This window comes from Microchirus variegatus, assembly GCF_963457635.1.
Source record: "Microchirus variegatus genome assembly, chromosome: 1".
Taxonomy (NCBI): domain Eukaryota; kingdom Metazoa; phylum Chordata; class Actinopteri; order Pleuronectiformes; family Soleidae; genus Microchirus; species Microchirus variegatus.
Genome location: NC_139802.1, coordinates 32,274,564 through 32,292,982, shown reverse-complemented (window position 1 = coordinate 32,292,982; position 18,419 = coordinate 32,274,564). Strand labels below are relative to the sequence as shown.

At 38.8% G+C, this 18,419-nt stretch overlaps 1 protein-coding gene across 2 annotated transcripts; it reads left to right on the top strand.

The window, feature by feature from the left end:
- Positions 1-4,090: 4,090 nt before the first annotated feature.
- Positions 4,091-16,495, top strand: cd99 (CD99 molecule). 2 transcript variants are annotated; one of them, XM_083901682.1, is made up of 13 exons: positions 4,091-4,241; positions 5,715-5,747; positions 6,557-6,613; positions 6,805-6,837; positions 7,598-7,645; positions 7,782-7,820; positions 7,942-7,998; positions 8,099-8,185; positions 9,261-9,302; positions 11,102-11,122; positions 14,013-14,129; positions 14,288-14,341; positions 14,782-16,495. In XM_083901682.1, the coding sequence occupies exons 1-13, from the start codon at positions 4,178-4,180 to the stop codon at positions 14,808-14,810; spliced, it is 681 nt and encodes a 226-aa protein (XP_083757808.1). In that variant the 5' UTR covers positions 4,091-4,177; the 3' UTR covers positions 14,811-16,495. The 2 variants fall into 2 exon arrangements, with proteins under 2 accessions (XP_083757808.1, XP_083757809.1); XM_083901683.1 differs by lacking the exons at positions 14,013-14,129; positions 14,288-14,341; positions 14,782-16,495 and adding an exon at positions 11,557-12,935.
- The last annotated feature ends 1,924 nt before the right edge of the window (positions 16,496-18,419 follow it).

Genomic DNA, 18,419 nt, shown 5'->3' with positions numbered 1-18,419 from the left:
TTTGGATGGTAGTTTATTTGACTTGTATGGGAAATATAATAGTGACATACAATTTGTGACTCTAATTTTCAGCGAGTGTTCTTTCTTATGATTTACTATTAAAATTAAGAAGTTATTGTGACATTAAAAGCCCAGACATGACCCACACTTATGCGCTGTGAACACCTGACATCACAGAATAACCAGCTGCTAATGAATTTAATACAGACATAATCATGAAATATGACCAGAGGGAGCAAACCATCAAACTACCAGAAAATAACTAGCTTCCACACAACAGGTAAGCTCCTGTCAGGCATGATAGTGGCTAAGACATGAAGGCACATGGCTAAAACACCATAAAAGCCAAGCACCAGCTACTGAACAGCAGAGCAGTTACGTGTGACTAGAAGACCAATCTGTGCACTTCTTGGAATGGCTACAAGAAAGCCAATGCCACATAGATGCTGGAATGCTGGGATTTTCACATTAGTGTGTAAATGGTATGATGATGAAAACACTCGAGACAAAATCAAAGCCAAATGAGCGTCAAATCTCTGCCCCTGCTGTTGTTCTGAATTGTCATGAGCAGGAATAATAACTTACTGGGGCTCCTCCCTGTGAACGCCATTTGGTGTCTTCTCACGCAGCCATCTAATGAAAAGTACAGAACACAATAACAATTTATGCAAAAATTAGGTAAATGCCATTCAAAGTGTACCATCATATTCCAAGCAGTTTTTTTAAAGTGAGGTTGCATGGGGTACTGTCACAATCAGCGCTGACTGCGCTATGTGCACCTCCCGCACAACAAGCTTGAGATACAGGTGCTCATGCTCACTGATAAAATGGCTGACACAAGAAAGAACAGATTTTAGCCACTTAACAAAAGGCTTAAATTTACAATATCATCATGATCATGTTCACTGCTTTAGCCAACCATTAGACAGCCCAGACAGAATCTCCCTATGAAAGCAGGTGTGCTGAATAATCACTTTAGTAAACATACAGTACATGTAACACATCATCTACAGATAAAAGTGTCTCACTATTTTGCTTTATTTTAAAGCCTTCTTTTAAATGATCAAGTCAAGTTAAAATGAATAACACACCAAAGGAGCTAAAACGCAAGAGGTGTGTGACTGACCTGTGGCAGGATCATCCCTGAGTTGTGGTCAGTACTGCTGGCTTTGCAGTGCTGGAACAGATCATATAGCCCGGATCAGGAGCTGCTGTTGCTGCTGCTGCTGCTGCTGCTGCTGTGTCTCTGCACACCACCCAGCAGTGATGAAAGCCTGCAACAACTGAGGCCAGAGTCAGCGTTAGACTCACCTGCCCCTCCTCTCAAGCACTTTTTCACCAGGTCTTTTTTGTCCTGTTGCTTGATCTCTTTGGCGATTTTTAACTTTTGTTAATCTTCATGTTTGTTACATAAAAAGAATAGTTTTAAAGTGGAAAAGGTTTGATTCAGATTCAGAAAAAAAGACAAAAAGGCAACGTTAAAGTGTCATAGGACTCTGATCCTAAAGAGAAAAACCCTCACATGCAACCTGAACTGTTATTATTGAAGTCCAACAAAAGGAAAGATATGCTTTAGCATGATTGAAGGATTCTTTGGCTTTTGAGCATTGAATTAAACAATAATGCCATGACTTTTCTCACCTTAGATGTGATGATGCAATCGGTACTGACTGAAAACAGATAATAAAAATGATTTTTGAGACAATTTTGAACACACTATCAAAGGGATATTTTGGTGAATCAGCATCAGTGACGATTGTGCTTCAGTTTTTTCTTCTCTCCTCATTAATTCCTAACTTATAGCATTTAATGTAGTCACCCATTATGGCCACATTGAACTGCTTTTGCACAGGTGTCTCGCACACTGTCCATTGTCAAATTACCTCATTACATGTAGCCCGTCTTCTCACAGATGTGGCCTAGAAGCGCTTGTTTACGGTCATGCCAGGTAGAGGACCAGCTGAGCTCCAGCACAGGGACTCGCCGTGTTTTCTGTACCGTGTAATGTTACTAAGCTCCTTCATCAAACTTTGATCAGGCCAGTTTAGTTGAAGGCCACGGAGGCAGCACATCAGCGAGAGAGTCATCACCAAATTAAACTGTCGAGAGCTTATGTCCAGACTGATTACTGACATCACTAATGCACCTGAGAGGTCAAACGCAGAAGTGTGTAGCAGTATGAATATTGTGTCTGTGCGCTTCATCTCTGTTCCCTGCTCAGTTTCTGAGGCATTAATAATACACAGCTTTGGCTCAGCTTCCTGCCTCAAATTACAGAGTGAGCAAAGATTAAAATGGAGGGGCTCCCTAATAATGACCTCCGAAGAAAAGAGGAAAAATGCAGCCACCGGCAGCAACCTCCACAATAGATGACTCGAAGTCACTGAAAGCAGACATCATTGTGGTAATGCATTTTTTAACCATAGATGGAGGTGGGGTACAATTACCCAATAGTATGAGAACTCTAATGTGTTTTTATCATTTTTCTTTGGAAGTACTTCAGTCCATGCTGCGAAACACACAAAATGTTACACACAATTAGCCTGTGATCCATTAAAAACTATACATTTTATCTAATTTTGTGCGTTTCAGCCTTGATTAAACCTATTGTATCCTCTGTAAAAATGATTTCCACAGAACGAGACACATATTTGACAACAGCATGCAGCAGCATACCTATAAATAAGATAACAGCACTCAACACATAACACAGTAATGATATGGTAGCAAATACGGTCATCGTCACTGACCTCATGATATGATTACAATTATCAATTATTCAATTCTGTTTGATTTGACTCCAGAATGCATTGTAATAATTTTTCTATAAGTGCATGGACAATTTAGCATGAATAGGATCATGAATATTATATATTTCTTTATGAATAGGGGTGGGGTCCAATGGTATCACATTGGTTTCTTTTCATATGAAATTATACTGCATCTACCCATGCTTTTAGGAAAAGTTCCACCACTCCTGCTACTCCACTTCCTCTTTCTCCTGCTGCTGCGACACAAGAACGATGGGCCTCCTCCATGGCCTCCTCGTCCTCCTCCTCGGGCCATATGAGCCTGACCAAATCAAAGGAAAACACTGTTAGAGTTGGTAAAACACAAACATGAGAAGATGGAGCATACAGACACAGCAACGCATGCTCCTAGCACCACCCAGTGGTTATAATTTAGATTACACCCAATTAATAAATAACCAGAAGTTCATGTATATTTAAATTGAGATGAAAATGAAGATGATTCAGAACACTTATACAGCAGAAATAAATGTAAAGCAGTGGAAGTACACAGTGAAAGCAATCCATAGGTAGAGCTGGACAAAGACAAACACGATTTTCCAATTAATATTCAATAATGAATGCTAATGTTCAGTTATATTACATATTAATAATAAAATCAATAACATGTAACATGTAGTAAAATGCTGTCAAATGTCAATGCAACCAAAAGGATGGACAGAGGTTCCCTAAAGGTTGTGACAAGGTAACGTTAGGAGAACATTAGAGAACATTCTATGAAGGCTGTGACAATGTTCTTGGAAACTAATGTGCAACCAAAAGCTAACGTTAGGAAAACTTTCCATGACAACCTAGGGCAAACCTTCAGGGAACGTTCCAAGAACGTTCTGGGATTGGGAAGCAGAAATTGTGAACTGCTGAGCGGGCAGCTCGGTGTGGGTCGGTTATGTACCGTAAAGACATGAATATAGGCGCGCTCCATATTTAGGTGCGGCTGGTTTGACCAGTGAGTTACGACGGTCATGATAACATAAAAATGTCCTTTATTTAATGTCGAAAATAACAGTGACCGTAGCCAACATGTATTTGGAGAAAGTTGTGCAAGTTGTCTACGTTTCTTCACAACCAATGTCATTGTTAAATCGTATAACTTTGTGAACGGCGTTCAGCTTCTTTTTTACGAACTTAGGGGGGAAAAAAGCGCCCGAGACTGATAAAAACAGACACACCCGAGGATTAATATTAAATTTTTTTTGTACATGCCCATAATGACGCCCACGTTAAACGCTGCCACGGCCACACCCAGTCTGGTAAAGTTGACTCACAAAGTGTAAGAGGACACCAGTGAGGGGCAGGGAAAGTAAAGCTGTGTCTACAAATACTTAGGAGCTGAACACCGACACGAAGAGACAAACTTTACCGCCATCATGAAGTTGTCTTTGAGGACTATTTTTCTTCTTTTGCTCGTTGCTGGAACGTTAGCGCAAGACGGTACGTCATTGTGATTATTACCATCATGTTTCTGTCGTGTTGTAAATGTCTCACTACAAAATGGTAGACTGTAGTCTGATAGTTGACTCGCCCTTTACGACGACACGGAGAATGCATATGGCTAATTTAAGTCAAAGACTTAGGTTGGGTTGCGTGCAACAGGGGAGGCAATTATCGGAGCACAGTGATTGCCAAAGTGAGGACCGCGGACCCTGATGGGCGTGAAGTTATTGTAGATGGAATCTTCATTTTTTTAAAGCAAACTGAATAACTCTAAAGATAATATAATATAATTGATTAATCAATTAGTTCCTGCTGAGATTAAATATCAAAGTTGTCCCTCACAACATGTATGAAGCTTATTCTTCTTCTTTTGCCCCAGAAAATCTTTAGGGAAATCCCCATAACTCATACATCAGAACATGCAGTATGACTGTTAATGGTGGGTTGTGGATTTTTGTTTAAAGTTTGCAAACAAATTGCAAAAAAAAAATTTGTACAGGAAATGAATTGAAAACATAATTAAGTTGGACCAACTGATCATCAGATGAGTCATTGGTTTTCACACAAAAAAACATCTGTTTGATCATAAAGACAAAAGCACATCTGCGATCTCTGCAAACTGTGCATGTGTTTGTCGTGTTTGTTCCAGCGTAGCCTCAAATAAGCAGCGACATTTATTTTTATACCACATCCAAGGTCACACCTGGGATCCAAGCCTTACTCAGCCTGTGTGTGTTCATTAAAGCTGCAGTAGGCAGGACTGAAATAAAGGCTTTATCGTAATCATTTAGAGTTTTTTATTATTGTTGAACATGGTAAGAACAACAAAAAAAAGTTAAGTCTCGTTTCAGAAAGTAAAGAAAACAGGAAGTTGTAAATAAGAGTTTTATTTGCCAACTGGTCTGACTCGTCTGGAGGCAAAACCGCAGCATAACAATGAAACTGTTATGTTGAATATTAAAGAGATGTTGTTTTAAGTGCACTAAGAACCTCCCTGTGACGCAGAAGTTTGCTTATGACATTATCCTGCGATTACGTTTTTTTAAGGGTGTGTACTCCATATTGTTTATCATAATATTGGTCTGTATGCTGGGATAGTGTTGTGTGAGAGTTGAAGTCGCTGGGCCAAAACAGTGCTGGCATGTGCTTTTCTATTGAGAAACACCCCCAGTTTCAGTGCTTACTCATGCTTTAAAAAGCTACACAGTGTATGATTGTCCGGTGCCATAGCAACCAGAAAATACTGTGTATGAGTGTTTACAACACACAGACACCAAGCACATGTGTTTCCACTCCTTACAGTGAGGGTGGAGACAATAGAGTCACAAGTATTAATAAAAAGCAGATAAAAACTGTACATAGTCCATAGCTGTGAGTCAAAACTGAAAAGATATTCTACTGGTTTTGCTGTGTGTTAGGTATACCATGTCCAGTGCTGATTGAAAAGCAGTTCTCTTTCTGTTCTTGCAGGTTTTGACTTGCTTGATGCCCTCGATGACCCAGGTGAGTTTCTCTTTCAGTAGAAGAACATTTCACAAACATGGTAAATGATCCATATGACCTAAAAACGGTTTCAATCGCAGAGCCATAAAACGACACAAGCTAAAATGTGTGCGACTCCAGGGATTTTAAAGGGATAGTTGAGGTTCTTTGAAGTGTGGTTGTATGGGATACTGATACATAGTTGGAGCTGTGAGCAGGGACTCGAGGAAATTCTGATTTTAGCCACTTAAGCAAAAAAGGCTCACCCAATGACAATTATTCCTGCTGAAGTTTACGATATCTTAAGAACATGATAGATTTTTCCAGCTGGTAACTAAAACCGTTTATCTGCCTATTATCTATTCCAAAGTCCATAAAGAAAATCAGTGATTTTACATCACAGCACACAGGACTTGTTTATCCTCTACTGCCCCCATAAGCAAGTTTGAATTAGTTATTTTTCAGCTTCTGTGTTTGAAATCTTTTGTTTGGAAAGTAACCCACCAGCTCCAGTATGCCTATGTGCTAAAAACGCAGATTTTTTCTGAATAGAATTGATTTAGCAGTTTGCAAACTTCAGTTTCCAGGCAGAAAATGCAGAGATCAAGTAGCATAACATATTAAGCTATTATAGACTTATGCAAATGTAGAATTGTGAGCCCCTTTCCAAGTGGCTAAAATCAGTTTCTTCCTTGAGTTCCTGCTGTTAACCACCTGAACCTTTAAAGTTCTCAGGTTTGTGGTTTTCCTCAGAAATCTGCAGCTACAGAGCTTCTCTCCTGTTGACTTGCTGTCAGACATTAACACAGGAAATGCTTTTGTTCCTACAGAACCAACACTAAAACCCAAAGAGAAGCCAAAGGCCCCAGAGAAGCCGAAAAGCGATGGTTGGTACCTTCTTACTTGTTACGTCTGCTAGGGCTGTTCATGTCTTCTGTCTTGGACTTCTCTATGAAAGCTGCAGGCAGGATGTGGTTGAACTAGCTTGGCATAGAAAGCTGTACATCACACAATAAGGGATGTTTTGTTTGTTCTTAAATATGTGTTCTAAGTGATACCACTTTCTTTTTTACTCCAGGTGGACTTGACCTTCTAGATGCATTTGGACCAGGTAAAATACAATGTGCAAGCTGTTGGTGTTTGTTTAAATGTGACACACCCACTTAAATTAACCCTCCAGCTCAGGCTGAGTTGCTGCTCTTATTTAACTTAGTTCATATCGAGTATATCTGCTCTGGGCTTGAGACTATTTTTCCGCACAGGTGGATAGTTTGTATATAGAAATTTAAAGGGATAGTCCAGGTTATCTGGTATGATGTTCTTTGCTTTAACTAAAACTGACGTTTGCTCACTCTCCCACACCAAAGTCCATACACGGGACATGAATGGTGCTGCTACTTCGTTTGGCAAGTTTATGTCACAGACCTGAACAAAGGTTTCCAATCACTAAAGTCACAACATAACAAATTTCAGCTTCATAATGGAGGCAGCAATGGATCAACAACTCCTGTGTGCAGTGATGTCAAATCACTGATTTTATCCATTTTAGGACATTAGTGCAGAGAGTGAGTGAGTGAAGAACTTTTCAATTGATAAAGGGGGTGCAGAGATATAGCAGCAGCCATTATTTAGATAATATTATAGATATAATAATTATTATTTAGATCAAGATATTGTAGCCCCATTGTAAACTGACAAAGATTTTACATAATTAGATGAGGCTGAAGACGTTGGCTTCACCTACGTAAAGCTGAATATCAGCTGAATTGTTAAAATAAGCTGCAACTTTAGCCATAGGAGTGAATAATCTCTATTTTGATATGACATAGATGTTACAATTTTCCTTGTTGACATGAATCATTTTTCACTAGATGAGACGCCGACTGAGAAACCAAAGAAGCCAAGTTCTGGAGATGCTGGTAGGTTGTTTAACTTTTTTTTATGTGCACCTCCAGTATTTTTTAGTCACATGTTGAGACGTTGATTTTGTTGTTATTTTTCTTTTATAAATTGCCATTTTGTCAGTGTTTGAATTCTGTGTACCTTTTATTACAGGTGGCTTCGGCTTTGATCTAGAGGATGCTTTGGGTCCAGGTAGAGCTGTCAGAGACTGATGCTGAAAAAAAAGAAGCATTTTGATCACATGAAAACGTCTCCACATTTATAACTGACAGTTCAGCCTCCCTGCCTCTCTGATAATGTTTTGTTCCCACAGACTCCAAACCCAAACCTGACAAACCTAATGTCAACCTACCAGAAAAGAACGGAGGAGGTGAGGCTGTTTGTTTCTTCTGTGATCTAAAAGTGTGAATAGTTGTTTATGTCTGTATTTTCAGTCATATAAATTATGGATGTATTCCTTTTTTTTATAGGTGGTGGAAATTTCGGTGACTCCGACTTGTTCGATATTGGTGGTGGTGGGGAATACAAGCCTGATGGGGGCCGCTCAGGAGGAAAAGGTGACATTTTAAACACATAATAACAGTTGTTATAACATCATAACCACGCAGCCACTTACAAAATAGACCAAAATATTCCATGGAATAGATATTCCATGGAAATTAATTGTCAAATGTTTAATGAATAGTATTCTATACCATTCTAAGTAATAGACTTAGAATCAGACTTAGACTAGAGTTACCCACATGTTTCTGTCCAGAATACAGTAACATGTTGGTTTTGTTAGTGCCTTTTACAATCTGGGATTCCCCCCTACCAACACCACTCATCTCATGTTCCATTGTTGCTTTGTGTGGTCGTCCTTTGCTGCTGCTGACTCAGTGTCTCTAAGAGATTGTCATGAGAACATTTATTTATTGCCATGCTCCAAGTCTGGCTAATTTTGTAGGCAATCACATGGTCACATGCCATTTCCTTTTTTGTTTCCAAGTTGTTTGAAGAGAAATGGAACTATTTAGTAGTTGTCACAATGCAGAGTCAACAGTATGTGACTTACGCCTTATATTCCTTATGTACATGTTTTGAGTGTGTGCAGTGTTAATACACAATAAATGATGGAGATAGCGGAACTGTACTTGCATATTTGTGCATATTTCATTTCAGTTGTACTTTCTTTTAGTTAGTTCCACAAACAGATGCTTGTATATGCATCTGGTACAAGGTCATTTTCCTCCTCTGTTAGAGCAAAATGAATGTCGTTTGGTTTATTTTGGTCGATTTTGTCTTTGTGTCTTTCGGAAGGAATTAGTTTTTCTTCTGCCAAAGACAAAAAAGAAAACGGGATAAAAAGCCACAGACTTTCCAGTATAATTGAATCCACATGACTGTGGTAATCTGTTGTTAACTGCAGCTCACTGCACTCCGAACTTCTCAGCTAAAATTTTACCCTCCCCAAAAAAACACCAAATTATATAAGAATAAGCTCAGTGACGAGAAAGTACAACTGGGCTGTTGTGTGTGTTTCATGTTGAGAGACATTATGTAAACAAGTCACACCCACAGTTTCAGTGCACTTTCCTGTGTCTACAAAAAATATTTGAAAATGTTTAACATGACTTTTTCTTTTGACTCCAGGTCAGGGAGGGGATTCAGGCTATGATTCAGGCTATGATCAGGGTAAGTATTTTCTCTTCTATTAACTGAGTCTTCTGCATAATGACCCAAGATTTAAAAATTTTAATTATTTCACAGAATACAATAGTATTTTTTTTATGCATTAGTATGAACGAGTGCTCCAGGGAGAGAGAGGCATGGTTGACTCTGTGTGTGTGGGTGTCTACTTATTGAGCGAGTGGGAGGGAGCAGTGCAATCGAGAGTGTTTGTGTGAGTGCGTAACTGCATACATTATTGGTACCATTGGTGTGTTTTCTGCTAAGTTGGTGGAGTGTTCATTGCTTCAGTAATAACAACCTTTACTTATTCAGTCCTTAGCATGTGTACCACATGTTCTATTTTTGCCGGTCTGCTGTCTATGAAAAATTGGTATACAAAAAAAATACGGGATGAACCAGTATTCTGCCGAGCACGAAATGAAACTAGTCGTGAAGGGGGCATGGACAGCACAGTGCATCCATGTTGTCAGACGTAGCTAGCAGCTGGCCAGCGCAACGAATGTCCCCAAAAATACCACGTCATGACTAATACTACATGGAAATTGTGGCACAGTGGTAGTCACTTTAACCCGTGTTATATTTGAACTTTTTAGCCCAGGACAAAACCAAAACCAGGGCTTATTTGAGTCAAAGCTAGCTCTGCTAGCGTCAACTCTGCTAGCAACCTGTGACTGTGTATGCACGCATGTGTCTACATAATCAGACATAATCACAGTACATCGTAAAACGAGACGTGTGGGTGGGCTTGCTATTGTTCAAAATGGCTGGCAGTGGGGTGACACGGAAAAACTAATTGTAGCTACTTTAAGTGCAACTAAACCCCTAACCCACCTTTTTCCAGGTGAAAACCAGTATACAGTATATTGCTATGTAGTTATTTGTTGATCCAGGTGCAAATCTACACAATTTAGTGTATTGAAATACACGTGAGCCAAAGCTAGCTCTGTTAGCGTCAACTCTGCTAGCAACCTGTGACTGTGTACGCACACGTGTCTACATAAGTTTTGCCACAGTACATTTTAAAACGCGACGTGTGGGTGTGCTTGCTGTTATTCAAAATGGCTGCCCGTGGGGACACACGGAAAGACAAACTGTAACTATTTAAGGTGTAACTAACCTTTTTCCAGGTGAAAACCAGTATACGGCTATGTAGTTATTTGTTGATCCAGGTGCAAATCTTCACAGTTTAGTGTAAAGTATTACAATACACTCCTTCGTCACTCTCTGTTAAGTGTACCTGCAGAGAAGAACCAAAAACACACAACAGAGGCAGAAATCAGGTCAAAGGAGTATTCAGTTTTAGCCAGGGGTCAAAAATACCAGAGATTCAGTCCAGTAAGGCCAACAAACCTGATAAACAGTTGGCTAGAATCCAGGTGTTCAGGGCACGAAACGTCATTATGGCAAGTCATTATTCAAGTTCAAGATATCTTTAATAATCCTCAATTCTTCAATCTACTTTGTGCTTTTTAGATATATCTTGAATTAAGTTTCAGATAGCCAGACTTAAGTTGTAGATATCTGAAACTGGAATTAGAGGCAAAAGTGACATCATTTGCCATAGAAGCGCAGTTTGAGCAGCACCTGGTTGGACAGCTGCAACGAGGTGTCCGATTTCACTACCTGACCAAACCCGCCCACTATTCCAGACCAAAAACTAGAGACATTTTCATCATATATTAGTTGTTTTTAAAACAGAATAGTTTTTAGTGCCGCTCATCAAAACGTTGTCTCTTTGCAACATATCTTTCATGTATTGTCCATTTATTTTCTCTGAAAGTGTTCTCTTTTATTCTTCACAGGTGGCGCTGATAAACCTCAAGGTAAATACATCCCTCATCTTTGTTGAAATGCTTCCTCTCTTTGTGTGTATGGTTGTGTGTAATTGCCACTGTGGACATCATTATGTTTCCCTGGAGAATTTTTATGCTCTTGCATTTGTGAATTTCCTGTTTCCTGTCTCAGAGGAAGCGGTGCGTTCACTGCATCTGTTTTAATGGTGAAATCTTGTGCTGGTGTGTCACACATACATATTTAATTTGTTGTCATACGTGTGGCTTTCAAAGCACTGGAGTTTTTCCATAATCAGACCATATTTGTCGCAGCTTGATGTTGGAGATTTTAGTATTACGATCTTTTCACCAGACAAAGTCGGTGTCTTTGACTACTGGGTCGCGTTTATAGTGGCGTATCCTTCACATTGGTACCCCTGGTCTGGTTTCTGTGGCTAAAACGATACAACTTTGTGTCGTTTCAGGTCCAGACCTTCCGTGGGGCCAAATCCTGAAGATGCTTAATACTAACATGCCTGAGGAATTCTATGTGTGGATGTCCAACTTAAAGCAAATCTTAACACCTCTGTTAGAGAGAGCCATGGATCTGCTCCACGCTATACCATGAGCCATTGTTCCATGTTCTGATTGACCCTCTGGTCTGAGGTTACGTCCGATTAGTGCTTTGCTGGCGAACTGTTGGACATGATGATGGACAAATCAATACAGTTATATGGTGTTTAAAAGATCAGGAATCAGCAAGGAATTATTCTTTTTGGAATATCACATATCTGGAATATCGATAAAGGAAAAGTATAATTCAGAGCTGCTGCTAAGTCATGATTGCCAGGTTAACACCAGCAGCACTGACAGTGATAATAAAGTGCTGCGTTTATCCTGTGATTCCAGATTTACCAGACACCCTATAGTTGGGCGTGGACACCCAGTACTTTTCCTTTTTTTCTTCTCCTCTTCACCCTGCTCTGCTCTCCATGAAGTCCATGACTCATTTTTTTTTTATGTTGATAGAACAATAGTGTCGCAGTTAGGTGTTGAATTCTGTTACCTTATGCATGGAAGCACAATACAGTACACGTATATGTGTTAGTTTTCTGAAAACTTTACTCATGTTGGTTGTTTTTTTTGTATGGTGGAAGATCATATGTTTACATCAACATAAGCTTATATGACAAGAAATTTGGTATGTAGAGAGAGTGCTGTTGATAACTTTGATGTCATGACTTGACACGCTTGGTTTCTGCTTTGCTGTCAGTTAAAACGTTCGTAGTGGATCGTACGTAGCCAGCACACCATTCTTAACATTCCTAGCACTGTCGTAAACGAGAACATGTTGATGTGGAATTACTATGTGAGACTGTGTCCTCAGCTCAAATCTCGCAAGACTATTGCAAATCACGTGAGACTTGACTGTGATCTTGCAGGAACAATAACATGTATTTTTTTGCTACCATATCTTTGTCGAGGGTTTGCAGTATGAGTGGATATTAGGTAAAGTTTAAAAAAAATAGCAAAACAGTTATCAAACTTTACGGTAAATTCAGGTGTTGGTTTTGAAATATGTTTGATATATGGTGCAGCCCTAATGTAAACTTTCTTCCTTCAAAAACACAATCATCGTCTTCAAGTGATATTTGATCAGGTTATGTTTTTCTCTTCTGGTATTTTGCACCTTATAAATTGTGCCTTGTGTTTTATTTTGGTAACTGGCCACAAAATATTTATTTTTCATGGGTTCGTTCATTGGCTTTGTTAAAGTGTGGGTTATGTTTGCCTTTGAGTCTTTCTGGGATTTGTAAATTTACTGCACTCACCGCTGTGTAAGAAAGTCATGATTGGCGCAACGACGCATGAATAAATCCGTAGAACAATCGGTGCACAGTTCTAAGTGTTTGGTGTTCGATGCATGTGAAGCAGCAGGAGTGGGAAAAACAAGTTTCCCAGCGTCTCTGGTTAAATATGCAGCAGGAGCTGACGGCGATTTCTGCACAACAAAAGAAGAAATCAGAACTTCAGTAATGAGGAAAAATCTATATGTCGGTTCATAAACTGTGTTTTAAACCTAAATCCCCCCTCAGGGTTGAAATCCAGCTGTAGAAGGAACAGTGTTGCTTTGGCCTTCAGGTGTCATTCATGTGTGTAGGAAAGAACATGCACTTCATGCTCAGCGTTTTTCAGCAGTGAGTCATTCTGTATGTTGGCATCCTGTTTTCGTTTTGTTTGTACAGACACTGCCCTATTTTTTACTCACTGCACCGTCATGTGACGCTGCTCCCGCCTTTGCTCATAACTCACTGTGGTTTTGCCAGGCAACAGATGTGTGTGTGTGATCTAACCCGCCCTGGGGTTTGGGTGTGTTCATTGTCCATATTAAAACCAGCTTTTAGGACTTCTTTCCCTTCACCACTGCTCGTTGTCTTGAGTACAATAGTGACATACAGTGCTTTGACTTAACTAAATTTTTAATGAAGTTTTCCATCCGTTTACAGTGCATTCTGGGAACATGTTTTGTAGATTCTGGCTCTGATTCAAGGTTATTTTTTTGCCTGCCACCTTGTGGAAAACCGAGGCTATGACAGTTCAGGCTGAAGAACAACACTGAGGAGTTAAAAAGTGAAGCAGATGAGATTATGATTAGATTTGATTATGATAAAAATTTTAAATAATAGTGGTGCAGCATCCAATCAAATCTGTCTTTAAATCACCAACCTGATTTTCTTATTATTTTATTTTAATATATAAAGAAGTTCTATGACTTTAGCATCTTAAATGTGAACAAGTCCTAGTTTCTTTTCTCCCTCGACAGTGAATTTAATATATTGGAGAAAACGATCTACAGATCGATCATTGGTAGTTGCAGCCTTTGTTTGTTCGCTTGTTCCTAAAGGATACACATTTCTTGTTTGCATGTGTCGTCCTGCAGAAGCTGGATCTGGACAGATTGCAGGAATCGTCAGTGCTATAGGAATGGCTCTGGCAGGAGCTGCAGGCAGTTACTTTGCTTACCAGAAGAAAAAGCTCTGCTTCAAGATACAGGGAGGTCAGTATGGGTTTTTTTTTTATCCTTCAAAGCCTGGCATTATTACACTACGGACTAAATATAGACAACACATGTATGCAAACGCAAATTAAAGAAAGCATGATGCAGTTTTTGACACTGCAACACAAATGACACTGATGAAATGGTTATTTGTTTAGGTACAGATCCAGAGAGTGGTAAACACGCGCAAGGCAGTCACTCTGATCCACAAGGTAAGTTCCTGATTTTTTCCTCAGACACTTCCTGTAAGAGGGAGCTGATGTGATGATGGAGTTAGTCATCATTATAGAGGACTAGCACAGTGTGGCTCAGCTGTTACTCTCCAGAGCAACTCAAAAGATTGAAATATATTAAATACAAATGTATTTACTTGTATCTGTCGAATACTTTGTTACATTTTATTTTAAAGTATTGTCTCAAAGTTAACGCCAAATCAAAGAAGTACAAACTATTCAAAATGGCACTGAACTGAACTATAGCATAAACTTCTTATTTTGATTTTACTGAATTATATGAGCATCCATTGTAGAACAAAATATGAGATAAAAGAAAAATTTCAAATTGCACAGAGACTTTGTGTAGACTGACACCTGGTGGTTAATTGCAGGTAGTGCAGTCTCCTTCACTCATGCTACTCTTTTCAAATTTCCAGTTCTCAGCAACCTGCTCAGGACCAACTAGTTCACTTTGAATGCTCAAGACAAGAGGAGAAGAAGAAATAAGAAGCTGTCTCGGTGTCTTTCTACACACTCTATGTTATTTTATTTTTTTAAACAATACCAAAAACACAGCTGTACTCTGAAAGTACTCTTAGTTCCCTGTCATTTGATTTCTGTTTAATTTTAACAAACCCTTAATCCCGGCTGCGTGAGGATTTTAATGTACTGTAGTTTTGCACAGAACCGTCTTTGTGTCCGTGTGCTTCAGCAGTGTGTGAGTACTGTTCATGTGAATTCAGTGTTGTGTTTTTTTTTTTTCTTTGTCTGTCACACTTGACTCTACGTCGTAGAGAAAGAGTGTGTTGTTATTGCTCCATGGGTGGGGTGAGTCAGGTAGAGAGTGTCTGTTACAGTTCTTTTGGTTTGGGTTTTTGACAGACCCCACTCAGTTGGTATAAGAAGGATCGAACAAACGTTTGTCATTTTCATTTGTTTTGGAAAGAATGTATGTAGAATATTTACTCTTCTCCCTTTTTTGGCTTAAGCTGCTGTTAAAGCAAACTTAAATATTTTCAAATAAACAGGAAAAAGAAACAGGATCTACTGCTGAAAAGCTTTTTATATGCAATTTTTATCACTTATAAAGTGATAGCCAAATAATTAGCTCCTTAATGTAGCTATATTTATGTTATCATTAACTCTAAAAAAAGACTTTCCACGCAAATCAAGGATGTCCCTCTCCACATGTTAGCCCCTCCTCTTTTCTGGGCATAGAAAAACAACCAAATGATTGATTAAACCATATCACTAAGGTAATTTTTTTGTTGACTCTGCTGTGTTTGCCCCTGTGCCAGAACCTGGATTGAGTTAGAGTTGATTGCTCGCACTGAAAACATGGCTGCCAACAGGGACGCAAAGGGGACAGACAGATTCCTAAAAAAATCTACACCTGTGAAGTCTGTGATCTCTTAAGAATATGTTTGCCACCTAAATGCATCATTAGCCAGCCTTTTTTTGACTGGAAAATTACATTTCTGTTGCTTTGTAAATCCACTTGCTCCTTCCACACCATTCAGCAAATCTGCAATTTTACATCATGGCACACAGAAGTTGATGATCAACTGCTGCCTCCATCATTAAATTAAAATGTGTTATTTTCTGAATGTCATGTTTGAAATCCTTTGTTTGGATTTAGTGTAGTGACACAAAGTTACCCAAAAAGGTAGCAGCGGAGCAGCAGCTCTAGTGTCCCTGCAAATTAATAACACTATGGACTTTGGTGTAGTGGTGTACAAACGCCAGTTTCCAGTCAGAATGGAATTAAAGTATTCTTAAAACATCATAGACCCGTACAAACTCATAGAAGCACATTTAAAAAGAAAAAAAAACGGATTTGCAGAGTGCTCAGCTCTCAGGGCTAATTATGTTAAAGAATGATAATGTATTGTGAGCTGTAAATATTTTAGAGCCATGTGTATAGACGCCTCCTGAGTTTTGCTTTCGCTGCTTTGCGCTTTGAGCATTTTACTGTCCACATTCATGATCTCAGTTTGAAGTGTATTGTGGGGAATTTTCTCGTGTTGTGTGACTTTTGAGTTAAACAAGCAGAATCTTTATCCGGGTGGTCGCACCGGATGATCAGGTGAATGTTACTTTTTCGATTGGAAGTGTGTGTGTACGTGTTTTCAATAAAAACCTTGTACAGTTTGAGCATTTTTTTTCTCTCCCCATCACATGCAACGCAGACTTATCTGAAGTCAAACTGTGCCATCTATTAGGTAAGTCCTGTTGTTGTGACGCTATCGGATAATGTTACACCACAGCCTTTTGTTTACGTTATTTTGAAGTTAATTTCAGCTCAGTTTCTGTGAGATTTTGTAGCTTCAGTTTCTATCCAAACAAAACCAAACTTTGTCTCGAAGCAGTGTTTAAAGAATTTACAAATGTGTAGCGGTCATGTTCTTTCCCCTTTAATGTATTGATCACCTGACTTCATACTTATGTTGAATCAACTTCAACAGTGTTGGATTCCACAATGAATGAAATATACTAATATATATGCAGATTTAAAAGTGACAACAAACAAACAAATGTTCAGTCAACACATATTTGCATGCTGTACTTACAGTAAACGTTCAAGGATGTCGCCGTTGCCTTCATCTGTCCTGTAACAGTCCTGTAATTATAAATGATAATACACAATTAGAACACTATAATTGAAAGAAAGAATGATATGATTATTATTTTCAATGAAGGCTGAAGATATCATTTGGTTCTGCATGTCATTAAAAAGCACAAAAGACAGTTCTAAACTAAACTAAACGTTTTCGTCTGGTTGGGATTTATTGTGGAGAATTTCATTTGAATTTCTGTTAAACATTAAAACTTCTGTTCTTTCTCTTTGCAACATTATACATAGATTTGTGCTTAACGTAAATTTGCCACAATATCAAGGATTTGAGCTTTTATTATGACACACAATTCAGTCGCGAGTAGAAAAGCATTCTCTTAAGATATCATAGATTTGAGTAGGTGTTGATTTTAAAACTTTTTGTCCATCTCTTAAACCTCAGAGTCCAAAACAATTTAGTGAATCGTAACAGACCCGTCTCCATGACAACACCGTTAAGGCCATTCACTGATGAAGACCATGAAATAAGAATGTGTTGATGTTTGTGGGCTGATGACATTGTGCAGAAAGTGAAAGTGAACTGCTCTCAGCATGTATGAGCAGGACATGAGCAGAGGGTCAACAGGGCAGCCGGTGTGTCTGTTACACTAGTTGAATGACCTGTTGAACTAACAGATAAGGGACCCCCTCGCCACACACACACACAAACACACACACTTCCCTTTGCCATTTAAAACAGACTGATATGTCAGTGTCCAAGGGTTTCCAGGAGCTTGTTTGCAAGTGTCATTGGAGCAGACATGAAAGACTGAACGTGGAAGACTTTCTGAGGAAGCAGAGGTTTTAAGACATCAGAAATGGCAGGTCAGTGACTTCATTTCCATTCACTGCAATTCTCTTTCTGAGTTTTTGAACGTTTTGAACACTCCGTACCGAGAAGGGCTGGGATAATGTGCAATTTTACTGTGCACTGTGATAAAAAAGCTTTCACAATAACAAGAAAATTCCATTATTTGAGATATTTGTAAATGCGGAAAACCATGAATATTTTAACGACATTTTAAATAACATAAAAGCGTGTCTAATTCACCAGCATACAGCCCTCAAGTTTTATTTTGAAGTTCCGCAAGGGGAAGCCTGCATGCCTCCAAACTTTCCAGGGCGTCATGGTTCATAATGATCTCATTTAAAGTAGAGCTGAAACAATTATAAAAACTTTTTTGATAATCGATTAGATTCTTAAATGTAATTTTCTTCATTTCTTTGCTCCATCTTACAAAGAAATCATTAAAACTCAATCATTTTTGTTTGTGGACAAAACAAGACATTCGAGAACCTCATCATTTCCAGGTTTGACAAACACTGATCAACGTTTTCTGACATTTTTATTTTTACCTTTACCTGTTGTGGGGGCTAATAATTATCTCATCTTGTCTAATGTAATCTTATCTTATGAATCATATTTGTGACATATAAAAAAAGTTATGTTTATTGCAGAAA

Bases quoted from the DNA above. Each gene is read 5' to 3' on its own strand.
- cd99 (XM_083901682.1), top strand. From the start codon at position 4,178: ATGAAGTTGTCTTTGAGGACTATTTTTCTTCTTTTGCTCGTTGCTGGA. The intron at 6,838-7,597 runs GTAAAATACAAT...ATTTTTCACTAG, and splicing joins TCTAGATGCATTTGGACCAG to ATGAGACGCCGACTGAGAAA. The intron at 7,999-8,098 runs GTGAGGCTGTTT...TTTTTTTTATAG, and splicing joins ACCAGAAAAGAACGGAGGAG to GTGGTGGAAATTTCGGTGAC.